At 40.8% G+C, this 14,407-nt stretch overlaps 1 protein-coding gene across 8 annotated transcripts in view; it reads left to right on the forward strand.

Moving 5' to 3' along the window:
- Window positions 1–14,407, forward strand: part of ralgapa2 (Ral GTPase activating protein catalytic subunit alpha 2) — a 98,313-nt gene that overhangs the window by 22,036 nt on the left and 61,870 nt on the right. For 5 of the 8 annotated variants that reach the window (XM_085144441.1, XM_085144439.1, XM_085144442.1 and 2 more), the window contains exons 4-17: window positions 2,971–3,028; window positions 4,412–4,455; window positions 4,590–4,770; window positions 4,949–5,064; window positions 5,720–5,858; window positions 7,159–7,367; window positions 7,802–8,041; window positions 8,251–8,433; window positions 9,974–10,111; window positions 10,211–10,359; window positions 10,485–10,596; window positions 10,796–11,033; window positions 11,376–11,555; window positions 14,249–14,395. In XM_085144441.1, the coding sequence (XP_085000567.1) occupies window positions 2,971–3,028; window positions 4,412–4,455; window positions 4,590–4,770; window positions 4,949–5,064; window positions 5,720–5,858; window positions 7,159–7,367; window positions 7,802–8,041; window positions 8,251–8,433; window positions 9,974–10,111; window positions 10,211–10,359; window positions 10,485–10,596; window positions 10,796–11,033; window positions 11,376–11,555; window positions 14,249–14,395 (2,134 nt within the window). The remainder of the gene's footprint in view (window positions 1–2,970; window positions 3,029–4,411; window positions 4,456–4,589; window positions 4,771–4,948; window positions 5,065–5,719; window positions 5,859–7,158; window positions 7,368–7,801; window positions 8,042–8,250; window positions 8,434–9,973; window positions 10,112–10,210; window positions 10,360–10,484; window positions 10,597–10,795; window positions 11,034–11,375; window positions 11,556–14,248; window positions 14,396–14,407) is intronic. The other 3 variants (XM_085144447.1, XM_085144440.1, XM_085144443.1) reach the window with 2 other exon arrangements.

A 14,407-nucleotide genomic window follows, 5' to 3' on the forward strand; every position in this document is an offset into this window, starting at 1 on the left:
TTGAATGCAAGCACTATACATTGCACTTTATTTCCTACACTGCTTACTCTGTTATAATTTGAGTTTTGCTTGTTTTGTCTGGTTTTCTCATTGTTGCACGTCCTTGACTGCAGTTTAAGGTAGATTAGTTCGTTTGGTCCTTCCTCTATATATGCTATGTTCATCTCTATGATTGCCAGAAATCCCAAACAATATGCAAAGTACAACATTTCATCTAAAAGCATTGTGATTGGTGCTAGAAGCCCTTGTAGACCACATCTGTAAGCAGCATATTCTGTGTCATGTTCAGGCTCTACTGCTGGAAATCTAAGTGCGGATCATGTAAATGTGTTAAGGCTGCTGTTGGACCACAATAATGCCCTTATATTTATGCTGGAGTATGGCTGCAGATTAGTGTAACTCCAACAACATCCAGTCCTGCAGATTTTGTATTCGCCTTGTATCAGCCGGTAAATTCTTCATTGTTGCAGCCGCCATTCCAGCTCCACAGGGAGTTTTTCTGAGCTAGCTTCTCCACCTCATTCCCACTCTCCCTTCCTAATGCTCTGTGAAGAGAAAGTGTTACTGTGTGCACGCACACACACACAAGGCTTAAGCTGGCTACCCTGCTGTGCTGCCGACTAGCATAATGTCTCTACTGGCATAAGGAGACAAAATGAAGGAGGCCAGCACAGCCTTTGCGGAGATGTAATAATCCCACTTGGGATCAATACCAAGGTGCAGCCACACGCCTGTACACGCATATTATCGAGTCTGGGGATCAGAAAGAAGTTGAATGGCACAGACAGTCATCCAGCGCCCCCTTAAAGTGATGTATGCCTTTCAGTTTCTCTGCTGTCACTGATAATGACGGGGATTTAGTCTCAGAGGACAAGAAGGGAAAGTTAAAGATGATAAGGGAAGAAGGAAGTTGTTGACAAACGCAGACACTCAAAGCCTGAGATGACTTGTGGGCCACCACAGCTCTCAGCATAATGCGGCAAAGCACAGGGTAAAGATAAAGCTCATACCATTTGTCAGACCAGTGTTGTGTCCATGGCTAATAAAACACAGAGTGCTGTTAGTATATCACTTCAGCGAGTTTTTTTATCCTGCCAGTTTGTTTCAGTGCTAAGTTTCTTTTCCACTGTTCATATCTGTTGCTTTAGGAGACTAATATTTGCCATTTCTTTCCTGGCATGCTCACTTTCCTTCTCTCGCCTCTGTTTCGTGCACTCAAGACCAGATGAGCTTCTTATCATGCTGACCACCATCGGTTGTCTGGTTGAGTGGGTCAGAGCTGCATACGTAAAGCAGTAAAGGACAGGCTTGACCTCTGCATTGCAATCATGAAGTCTTACTGGGTCAGTCATTAGGATTTGATGAGAAGTGAGTCATTGGAGCATTAGTTGCTCGCAATGAACTGACTGTTAACTAGCCGCATGTGCACAGCCGCACACATCTGCAGACTCCGGGCATTTTTTCCGTCTTTCCAGAGGGACCCAGTTAACGGGTCGCTGCATTGAGGCATAATGATAGTCTGCTCAAAGGTTAGAGCTCGCTAATTGAGTTGTAAAACTGTTGTTGGTGAGGTGATGAGTGCTGTGTCGGGTCACAGGGTTTCACTGACAGGCTAGGCAAAGTGGAGAGAGGGCATTGCTTAAATATATACCTATGTCTCTATCTGTCTGTCTCTATCTGTCTGTCTCTATCTCTGTCTATATTAGGGGTGCAACAATACACAAAATTCACAGTTCGGTTCAATACTTTGGTGTCACGGTTCAATATTTTTTCTCGATACAAAAAATGTTCATGCCTTTTTAATTTGTCATTTATTAAAATTATAAATATATATTTTAACACAAAAGTACAGTTTTTAAATTTAATGTTGTTGAAACAACAAAGTAATAAAATAATAAATCTATCTGACGGAGAAATCACTTATCTTTGGAAAAGAGAGTTTATTACAGAGAAATGTCTCTTTCCAAAATAAAAGCTATACTATACGCTTCTTCTGGGCTATATTCTCAGCAGCATATTAAACATATCAGGTCCCCATAAGGAGAATCATGTGCTAACGGCTGTCTAAATGACTCGGCTAAAGTTTGTAGCATGCGTGCTTGTTGTTTTTGTCTGCTTCCACTTGTCTTTGCACTAGGATGCTGTCATAAATGTGCAGTCATATTCGTTGTGTTCCCACTAGTGCTGTCAGCGTTAATCTAGTTGAAATGATATTAACGCCTCAACACTGCAAATCTCCGTTAACGAGCTACCGCGGATCGCCCCGTGCGTGGGGCTGGACAGCGTCAACACGTTAACAAGCTAACTGCGCTAACGCACTAGTTCCCACCAATTGAGCATTGCGTGGCACATCCGACATACTGTTTTACTTTTGTCCATGCCGTGCTTACCATCAGGGTCGTGCTTCACATGAAAACCAAGATAGGTCCAAACGCCAGATCTGAATGAGGGTGGGGGAGGATCAATTTGCCATGTTGCAACAAGCTTAGCTTCTGTCTTGCTAGCTTGCCCTGCCCTCAGTGGATCTGCGCTCGACAGTACAGCCTAGGTGGAGTAGTCGAACACAGATCCACTGAGCGCTCAACACAGACAGCATCGTCAGAAGAAAAGTTGATCAAATAAATAAAAATTTGTGTATTGTTCATACATATGCATACCGAACGGAAAGCACTGTATCGAACGGTTCAATATCAATACGAGTATTGTTGCATTGTTGTGTGTATGTGTGTGTGTGTGTGTGTGTATATATGTATGTATATGTGTTTTGGTCAAAAATGGTTTGACTTGGAAATTCAGCAAAGAATTATTTGCTTTAGAAATCCAGAAAACATAACTGGAATAAATGGGTGTTTTTCCCAATTTGTCATTCATCAGCTACCAGAATTTTTTTCACACCTGACGCAGGTACTGTTCTCTACCACTCTAATCACTCCTCTCAAGCTAATCATAACATCTCCTGTTTTTCATCAGAAAATCCTGCAGAATCTGCCTGAGAAGATCTACAACAGATGGCAGTTTCACAGTATAGGTATGCACGTAACGTTTTTCCACTTTATCAAACATTTTGCACTTGCTCGAATTCTAACCGTTTTCTTTGTAACACCTGACAGGTAGGTGTACGCTTTGTATTTCTTTACACTTAAGGACAAAAAAAATGTCACCAGGACCAAGCCTTAACCTTTAATAATGAGGAGGAAATAATTAGTCTGAGAAGGGGATGTAAATGGGAAATGCAAATTAACACTTCATTTGAAATGCAAATAAGTAATTGAATTATGCATGATTTCAGTCCTGCACAAAAAAAGGAAAACCCTTGCAAGAAGCGATAACCCCAATTATAACTGTTTTTCGTCAGCCGTTGGCAGCTAAACAGTCCAGGTTGAGATCACTGTTGCAGATTTGCCTCCCCCCTCCCCAGGCCTGTAATTTTAAATATCAACACTTATCTTTGGGTGGATGTCCCAGACATATTCACCATTTCTGTCCGTCTGGACCACAAATCCACGCAGGTTTAAAGCTTCCTCTTAGCCTTTCTTGCGCTCGCATAGAATTTTCTTTTCCACACATCAGTTCAGGTGTCACTGGTCAAGATCCAGTGCTGTTATATGTGTACTTCAGCCTGGTTAACTTTTTCTTTGACATAATTTTAAGCGTGCTGTATCCAGAACCGTTACTAATGGAAATACAGCACCTTGTGACATATTCTTTGTGGTGGGTAGAGTAGCTCAAGAATTACATTAATGACTTGGTGGTTTTGGCCTTGTAGTTTGGAGATGCAGGGTCACAGGTACTTCACTCGTACCTTTAAGACGCTGAAGGAAATGTGCACAGCTTTTTGTTATCCTTCTGTCCCCAGCCCACAACCCATGAAAGGACTCCTCTGTGCTTCCGTGTTCAGTATTCTGATGAGAGGACCAGACAAAAGCTCCCTCAGTGAGGGCCTGTTGATCAGGACTTTAAGACACCTGTTCAGCGGTTTGGCTTTTACACTAACAAAACCCGATTCTTAATCTTAATCATCACCTTAAAATCAATATTAGGACCAGTCAAAGTGTTTTCCAGCCTACAACGTCCTCAAAAGAGACTGCTGCCTGTCAAGAGCATGTCCTAAATCACGCACAGACATGCAGAGCTCTTCCTCCCGAGATATTTAGCAATCAGAGCGATGTCTCATTTGATTACACTGGAACCAGATTGGCTTCATAAATGTGTGTCGCTGCCAACTCGTGTTAATTTTCATCAGGAAAATATGAAGCCTTGCCACTCTACCCACTAGTTTGTCAAGACCGCCCATCAAGGTCAATTCTTCTGAGTCGAGATGACAGCTTTGTGCGGTTCGTCTCTTTCCTTGTTGTGCAGAAGAAAATCTGAATGGCGTTTTTTGACCGTAGTCACGTTTTCTATCCTCCAGGTTCTATTCTCAAAAAGCTTCTGCACACTGGAAATTCATTCAAAGTAAGTGACCAATTTGAGCTTTTAAAATCTTGGCACACAAAGATGGACTGAACATATTTTTTTAGTTGAATGGATTGTTAAAATTAGCCTCCTTTTGAATATGCATAAAAACGACCTTTTCTCCCGCTGTCTAGATTCGCTGTGAGGGGATCCGTCTCTTCCTGCTGTGGCTGCAGGCCCTAAGGGACCACTGTGCAGAGGAGCAGTTCCTCATCTTTGCCTGTCTGGTGCCAGGATTCCCCGCTGTGCTCTCCTCCAGAGGGCCGTGCACCCTCGACACCATCATTTACAACCCTTTCTCCAACCCCCCAGATGGTGAGAAAAGAGGAGCACATTACACATTATGTATTCACATTTAAATGACCATAGATTTTATTACATTTGTACATGCTGAGGATTGCCACTGAAATTATGTAAAGTACCCAGTTATAATACTGGGTAGGTTTATTTTCTGTCTTTAACTTGGGTCCTTTCTTTCTGCTGATTTGAGCAGCCAAGGTGGTGCCTGAGGAGATCACCCCACTGGTTCCAGCTGTGGCAGGTGAAAAAGCTGCAGATGACCTGACCTGTTATATCCTAGAAATACTGCTTAAGTACATGGTCATCCAGGTAATAACTCACTTTGTGTGACAGCAGCAAGAATAGTAATGTTATCATAACTAACCCTGCCTGCAGGATATTCTTGGATGTGCTTGACGGCTGCTTTACCCCACATGTTGTTGGGGTTCCTTCTAATACTTTTAGATAAAGTACTTTAGTTGAGTATTTCTTTCATCATCAAAATATCAGCTTTAACCCAGCACATTTTATGAAGTCAGCAGCTAAACTATTAATTCCTCTCGTTCTGTACAGTTGGTTCCTCAGACACAAACATTTTCAGTGACTAGATTAAGTTGTGTTATAAAATTTGCGCAAATGCACTTGCATACTTAAATTAAATGCTTTTTCTGTCTTTAATAGACAGCCGTGTGATGGAAGTGCTCAACAAATGTGAACATACTCTGTTGTGGCTTCATCTTTCATTTGTTTTCATGATTGGGTCTCCGTGTATTGTGCCACTGTAAGATAAAAAGTAAATTCAGTTGTTAAGTCTAAAGTTTTTCATCATATTTGGCCTCAGATCAAACAGTTTATTCTTTTTTTAATCTTAGAGGAACCTTCATGCTATTGTGTTGCAAACAATATACTGTCGCTGTGATGTTGGAAGCATCTCCTCTCTCTGTAGCCTGACCTTGCCTGCCTTATTGTGCTGTCTGTCTGCCAGGCATCCAGTTTAGAATGGAAGAACAAAGAGAACCAGGACACAGGCTTCAGGTTTCTCTTCACCCTGTTCAAGAAGTACTACCTTCCACACTTATTTCCCTCCTTCACCAAGCTCACAAACCTCTACAAGCCTTTATTAGGTAAGCCCACAGACCCAATCTATGTATATATTATGTTTATTTACAAAAGGAGTATTCTCTCAAGTTACACACAGTGTACATCAGCTACTCTTTCTTTACTTATTATTTTCCCGTAACACAGAAAATAAGATAAGTGTGCAGAAAATAGTTTCCTTAACCCTTTAAGACCTACCATAGAACCAAGTCCGCCAGAGCTTATATTATATTTTTACATGCTGTGGAGCCATTTTTGGGAGCATTTCAAGTTGCTATACATCAATACATCCATTATAGCCCAAGTTTTAATAATATGTCTGCATTAAGTGCATAGTACTTAAATAAATTGCAAAGAAGTGCAATAAACTACAAAAAAATGTAAAATCGTTTTTGTTTTTTTAACATATATTTCTAGTTAGAGAAATTTAAGAGGCTTATCCCTCAAAACTGTAAATACAAAAAAGTTGCACAAAATAGTTTCCCACCACAGGAAATTTATTTTGAGTGTCTTCATAGTTTTATTTTTGAAATACACCAATTTTTATATACTGCAGGAAAAACGAAAATAAATATTATAATGCAAATTTGCAAAAAAGCAGCATATGCATCAAAATAAACTATTTCCAGCAGTGCAATATGAGTCCTAAGCATCCCAGAAACCACACAGAAAGTCATAAAGTCAAAGATAACTTTTAAAAACACCAGTATAGGCTCATGAGGCCCTGATGGTAAAAAAAAAAACCCTACATCTCCGCAAAATGACGTCACTTCCGGTTTCGGGCAGGTCATGGTGGACATGCGATAGTTCGCGCTGATGGACTAGGAAGTGTTACAAACAGCTGATCGGATCGGCAAAGCGTGTTTCTGGAATATTATGTTTTTGTTGCTGCAAGTGCTTTTTATGCAGTTTTTGCAAAGCTATATGTGGAAGGAAACTGTGACCGAGGACAAGCTGATGGCATAAGATGTAAGTACAACTCCTCCGGTTTCATATGCAAAAAAAATGATTGCGCTAGCTCACGTGGTTGCAGAGCTACCAGGATTTAAAAGTAGTTGCGCAAAACGATGCGTGCCCGCTCTGACCGGTTTTAAAGGGTTAATAAAAACAGTGATGGCTTTACTCGTGAGCAGCAGTTTCATAAAATACGGGAAATGATGAAATCATATCCTGTTTCATCATTTAAATGAACAATTTGATTTAGTGGGAAAAACTCTGACTTTACCACAGCCTCACATTTAATCTTTATTATCTTTGTCTTTTTCTCCCACTGTTTTCCATTTTTAACCTCTGCCCTCAACTCTTCACCCACTGTTACTCCATCAGACCTCCCCCACCACAGACCAAAACCCTTGTATGTGCCAGTGACACGGAACAATGAGAGCACCTTCTGCACAAGGGATCAGTACCTAGCACCTCGTGTGGCCTTCATCACCTGGCTTGTCACTTTCTTCCTGGAGAAGAAGTACATCAGCAGTGCTGCTTCAGCGCAGAGCGCGAAGAACGGCACCGAGGTCATTCCCAAACTCATCCAGGTGAACACCCTGTGTTGGATTCTTCTTTCTCCATTCTGTTATTCCAAGATCTTCTTTATCCTCCAGATGTTTTTGTAGCACCATCTTTAGCGGTAGTATAAAGACATCTGGGGTTTATGTTTCTGAACAAGTATTCATGCATTTATTCATTCCTAGATGTTATTTTACATCTATATAAAACACATAGTTGATCAACAGCTTCACAAGCAAGCTGTTGCTTCACTTTCGAGTTAAATCAGTCATGGAGAAAATAAATGGATTTTTATGTGATTTATCCAGAGACGAATGCTGCATACATGCTACAGTGGTTCATTTCCCTTTAAATAAAATACAACTAACAGCCAAGTAATCTGTGCTGAAGGACACTGTAGTGGTCCGTGTGAGGAGGTACCCCCTACTGCATACTGAAGGACTCTCGTTCCTGTGTTTTCCAGACTGTCACTGCAGGCAGTAGCAGCCAGGAGAAGGATAAGACATCAGATGGGGACACAAACGGACCAGCGGGGGAGCCTGAGAAGAGCCACTCCAACAGTAGCACCCTGTCAGATCGACGAGCCAGCGATTCCAGTTTGTGTAGCGTTGAGGAGGAGCACCGCCATGTTTATGACATGGTGCAGTCCATTCTGCTCTCCACCCGGGACAATGTGAACTTCGTCAACGAGATCTTCCACCAGGTGGAGTATTTCTGTCTTCTGTTTCTTTGCCAGTGTTTTCTATTTTGTTCTGTTGGAAGATGCCTCTAACAAAGATGCACTGCAGTAACACGGACTGTGTCGCCCTCTGCTGGCCTTTTCATTAAATTACAGATTCACATTTAAAACTGACTTTAATCCTAATAAGTCATGGTTTCTTTCTTTCTTTCTTGTTAATTTGTTTTGCAAAGGCTTTCTTGTTGCCGTCCTGTGAGGCTTCTGCAACCAGGAAGGTCATCAAAGTGTACAGGAAGTGGCTCTTGCAGGAGAAACCCTCTTTCATGGCAGAGCCCGACAGAACTGCTCGGGAAGATGAAGTGGACGAATGCTCCGAACAGATTATCAGCACCGAGACAAATAACATGCACGTGCAAGTAAGTAATACAGAAAGAAGTTTGCATTAACCTGTCACATATATAACGACTGCGTGAATGATAAAACAATTTTAAAAGGTTGTATAAAAATCAGAGTTATGCCCTTGTTTTTTTCCCCATGCTTTCAAAAACCCATCTTACAGGTAGTTTTTCCAGGCCTGTATCAGACTTGGTACAGTTTGAGTTGAGAATCTTACAGAAAAAAACATTTAATTAGTAATAATTTTGGAATAATCAGAAATGCAATAAGAATATTATTAGTTATTCACTTTCATCGTTAGACATATCTTTTCTGTTATTTGTGAACACTGTGTGGGAGCCAAGTTAAGATAGTTCATATGTTTTAGTATTTATATTTCGCTGTTGTTAAGCTTGTTTGTGTAATTAATAATTTAGGAAGTAGTGGAACTAAAATTATTTTATTGCTGTGTTGGTTTGGTTACGTAGTACCATGAATACATGTGCCTTAAACACTCGTGTTTATAGTAAAATCTGGGCAACACGGATATATGCAAATTAGCGCATGCGGTGCGGGAGGGGGGAGAGAGAGAAAAAGAGTTAATACGGCATAAGCGATACGCAGCAGCTGGGTAGAACAGAGCCACACAGTTTTCCTACCGTAGTAGGTTATTTTGTTAAGGATAAGTTCAACCTGACCACTCCTGTAAGATGCAAACTGTGGAATACATTTTTTGTTACATCTTTTCACATCGGAGTCCCGTGGAGTTCTTTTTCCTCTTCAAACTGATGTACGCGAGCGAAGCACGGGAAAACTGGTCTCACGGCTTACACACAAGGATCTACCTATAAATTATATGCCTCAATAACTTAATTACCACAACATTTAAAGTGCATATTTTTACTTCAAAGCAATTGGCAGCTTTATTTTTTATTCACAGAAACGACCTGCAGCCTGTATCGATCATGCAAACGTGCAGAAATAGTGTCCCGTCTCTGCAGCCTATTGTGAGCCCCAGTTAATGGTGTAGAATGATAAAGGTGCAGAGACAGAGAAATAAACACTAAAACCTTTTTGACCGTTACGATGCATTTATGTGCATAAAACCAGCTGACGTTGATTAACTGGCCTTAGTCATGCAGTTTGTGTATACAAATACATAGAAAAAAGAAATAGTGCTTTTATTTATTTGAGTTAAATATTAATAAATCATCATATAGATGTTACCAATCATGTTACCCTACTTAGTTTATAGACCAAGTTTAATCAAGATTGAACCAGTCGTGTAGAAGTTTGGAGAAGAAACACACAGATACGCTACAATTGTTACAGGATGATGATGATGAATCAGAATTTATAATAAAATAAAATAAATGATTTGTGATTTAGCACTATAGGTTTTCTAGCAGCTACTCTGATATTGAAGAAGATCAAAACACAGAACAGCTACAGTAAAAACAATAATTATGACCAGAGTGGATGCATTTTATTAACAAAAAAGGTCTTTTCTATAAAGTCTACAGCACCTGTCTTAATAAATTACGTCTACTGTGAGTTTGACTGGCTGGCCTTGTCTTCTAGCAGATGATGGAGAGTCACAGTCACAAGCGGTCGTCCAGCTGGGGTAGGACCTACTCGTTCAGCAGTGCCATCAATCAGGGCTTCATCACCGAGGAGGAGAACAGGAGCATCAAAGCCGGCATCCAGCCAACACTACAGGTATATGTGTTCATAACCTCTGATGGTTGGAGTCAGTGTTTTCCCAGTGTTGTTGTTGTCTTAATTACTTCATGTTTGCACACGTTTACATTCGTGCAGGTGTTTCTGACCAGTTCATCCAACGTGTTTCTGTTGGAGCCATGCCAGGATGTACCAAAACTCCTGGAAAATCAGGTTGAGGTGTGCAAGGGTGTTCTTAGCATCTATCGGCATATGATCATGGAGCACTCCATGAATACACAGACGTGGTTAGTAGTATGTTTAGTTGTGCAAATTTAAAAATATATATATATATTTTTTGTGATTTTTATCCCTTTTAAAAATTGACTTCAATTGACATTATTGTAATTTATTTCCTGTCCGTGTTCTGCAGGGAGCAGATGTTGCAGGTACTACTGAGAATCACAGAGGCTGTGATGAAGAGGCCACAGGACAACCAAAGAAAAGACGGCTTTGCTGAAAGTTTAGCATCTTTGCTTTTTAGGGTATGGTTGCATTTAGTTTGTTACACACTCTCTGATAAACAGGCAGTCATAGAGATAGATCTGTCATCGCTGAATACAGTGCGATTTGTCTTTATTTGTACACGTGCTATCAAGCCTGCTCTATATTTAGCGTGTTTGTGTCTCACTGTATGTGTAACTTGGTGCTAATTCATCAACTCTTTTCTCCTCCTGCATCCAGACCATCATTGTGGCGTGGGTACGAGCCAACCTGTGCGTATTTATCTCCCGGGAGCTTTGGGATGAGCTGCTGGCAGTGCTGTCCTCTCTTACCTGCTGGGAGGAGCTGGTGACAGAATGGGCCAGCATCATGGACTCGCTTACGGCTGTGCTGGCACGCTCCGTTTATGGCCTGGACATGGCCAACCTGCCTCTGGACAAACTCAGTGAACAGAAGGAGAAGAAGCAGAGAGGACGTGGTGAGAGGACAAAATGGGAGAAGATGAGGAGATTAGAGTGGCTTTAATTTGATTGGAAAGATGACTCTGTTTATTTTTTGTGTCTTTTGTTTTTCTTTGTGTGCTTGACTAACTCTGACCAGTACGATTCAGTACACGTGTTTGACCTGTTTTAAAGGTGCCATGCTTAAAAGTGACCCATTTAAGGTTAAAACCATAAGTCAAATAAGTCAAATAAAAAAAGCCCATTAATTTTCATTCTTGTTTTTTCAGCTCTAGGTGAATCTAAACGTTTAGTTTTGTTCAGTACAAAATGCCCTTGAACACTTCAGCACTCACTAAGTTTTGTTCCTCGTATGTCAGGTGTGATCCAGGACTCTCAGAAGGCAGCAGCAGTTGCACGCTCATTCTCGCTGAGCTGGAGGAATCATGGGGAACAGGGCGGGCCACCAGTACAGGAGCCCATGAGGACTCGCTCAGCCACTACTTCAGGAGCACCGGGTGTGGAGAAGGCCCGGAACAATGTCCGACAGAAGGCCTCTGGTAAGTAAGCTGTGGCTCGTATGAGCCATGTACATTTAAAGCAGACATAAAATGAATTGAATACTTGGCTTTATATAAAACATTAGCATTAAAGGCACTGACAGGTGAAGAGAATGGCTCGGATTATCTTGTTATGATTGCATTTTTTAAGATGCATTTAGGCTGCGTTTTGATGCGTTACAAGCAGGAAAGTTGTTGTTTTTTTAAGTATTATCTTCAGCTTTTGTGTGAGTCTCTAACAGCATACTGATAACCCTTTGAAGCACAACTTTAGACCGCAGGGTTTATCAGACAGTATTATTGTGTGTGAAAGTCTTCAGACAGGTCCGTGTGTACACTGGCCCAGGTGTCTCTGAAAGCCCTGACACCAAAGACAAAGAGGCCAGCAGATGGCACCTATTGTTTCCCTCACATGTCACTACCCAGTGTCAACATGTTTCCATGTCAACTGGATTGTAGGCATACAGCACAGTCCCCCTGACAGCATGTCAGAGGCCAGCTTTGGACTCTGCAAACACCCCTTATCTGATGAGAAAGTGGCAGGCTAATTATAAGTTGAGCTATAAGGCAGTGGAGTAGTAAGAAGCTACAGTGTCTGGCTTGCTCCTCTTAATTTTGTCTAGACAGAATCTTAATGTGGGGGATAAAACACAGAGATGATCCCTTTTTGTTCCCTGGCCTTCCGCCTCACCAATTACCGCCAATGTTCTGAAATGACGAGCTCATTGAGCGAGGAGCAGACGTAATTGTGCCTGGATGACATCTTAGAAGGGGTGTGTGTGTGGTGTAGGTATTACTCGTGTTGTGGGGGCCTAAATTTGTTTGTCTACACAGTCTCATTATGGAGACGTGTCTTCCCTATGGAGGCGAAAAGCAAGAGCCCGTAATATAAATCGCACACATTTAAAGGTTCAAGTAAGGTCACTTTTAAGGTTGTGGTGTGTGTGCATGTGCGCGTGTTCTCCATCTATTATGTGTCCCATGCACATGTTTATCCACCTATTATGCCGCTCTGTTTATTTGTGTCTGCGTGCAAGCAAAGATGGACATGAAACACTACTGCTTGAAATTCCCTTCCCTTTCTTTGGCCTAATTGGATTTCTCCCACATTGATCTTCAAAGGCCGAGCAGCCCTCCTCCCTACTCCTCAAGAGAAGGCCCACACATCAATTGCATGGCAGTTTTTGATAGTTTCATTAAGAGTGTAATTAATGCTCATTAATATGCATAAATGGGATGCAGCGGCGGGCTGGAGGAGACGATGTATCTCTCTCGCTGAAAGGCATAATTAAAGTGTGCTGAAAGCAGAGAATAGAACTGTCCTCTTTCTCTGCTCGCTTTGAGATTAAACCTGAAGTGCTATCCAGGCACAATGGCAATGCCTCGGCATTGACAACTGTCAAAACTTGGTTGCACTTAAGCATGCAAATGCAAACTAATATTGTTCTGAGATCATGTCTTGATAACGAAGGAAGGGGCTCAAAAATTCATTACAGTACTCATTAAGCTTCTACAGCTTCAAGGACCCAGTTGAACCGGCTCTCAGTCTGCCAGAGATGAGATGGTTATCAGCTCTCATAGAATAATGCAGAGAGTGAGATCAAATGTTTTCTGCTTGGCGTGTACACGGGTAATTATTTTTATTAATTTTTAATTTTTTACTGCATAGTGTGTGTGCAGCTCTGCAATATACTGGCAACCTGCCCAGGGTGTACTCCGACTCTCACCCTGTAACAGCTGGATACACAGCAATGAAAATTTTAACTGCACAAATTTTCATCATTTGAATCTGCATGGATTTAGGAGAGAGTACTAGTCTATAGATGATTTTATACTGATAAGGAGCAAAAAATCAGTTTAGAAACACTACAGATACTCCACACTGGAAGTCACGCTTTGCCGTTTACAAATATGTTACTACATGTCAGAAAATGTATCTTTTAATTTAAAATGAATGTCAGCTGTATGTCATTATTATTTAGGAATAAATTAAAAATTCTTCTCATGATCATCTTAAAAGGGTCACGCGGCTTTTAAATAATCATAATAATAATCAGTTCACTAAATTCAGAATCATCGCTGATCTTTGTTTTTGCTTTTTGGAGGAAAACTTTAGCATTCGTGCTCATTTTCTATATCGTTTCTTTACTTCTGTTGCACATTTAAAACCAGAGATTTTCACAGTAAAATAAAATATAAAATTGACATAGGGCAGAATCAGTTTTTCTTCATTATCTGAGAAATGTGTATTACCCGTTTTTATTTTATTGTCTTCCAGGCGTTTTGATTTCTTTCCCTCTTTCACACACACCACAACCTACATTTGGTAGATTTTGTGGTATTGCTGTGCTGATTTGTTATGATTTTCTATATTTTTCTGTATAAAAGCTTTAAATCTCAGTTTTGTGACAGTGTCCCTTTATTTTTATTTATTTTTTTGACTGGTTTTAAAATATTTTCTCTCTTAAAGCTGTTTTATTTGAACCTTTGACTCACGTGCGACTATATTTGGATCAAACTCTGCTGGTCTTCAATTGCTCCATTTTCACGATCAGAATTGAATTTATTAGCAGAAGCTTCTTTGCAGCATTTTGTACTTTACTATCATTGAATATTTGCTTCTTTCCTTTACCTTTTTTCTCTTCCCGCTGTCTCTCTTCTTTTTCCTCTTCTTTCTCCTTCCCTGATGGAAGCTAAGCGAAGCCAGTCCATCAGCAACTGTGTTCATCTATACGAGGCTTTGCCCACTACTAAAAGTGTTCCTATGCTGCTCCACACTGTGAGCTCTTTCTTGCCTGGTATCTCTTCTGGTAACTCTGCTTGCTCTCACAGACTCTCAGGTAAAGTATTGT

This window comes from Neolamprologus multifasciatus, chromosome 19, assembly GCF_963576455.1.
Source record: "Neolamprologus multifasciatus chromosome 19, fNeoMul1.2, whole genome shotgun sequence".
Taxonomy (NCBI): Eukaryota; Metazoa; Chordata; class Actinopteri; order Cichliformes; family Cichlidae; genus Neolamprologus; species Neolamprologus multifasciatus.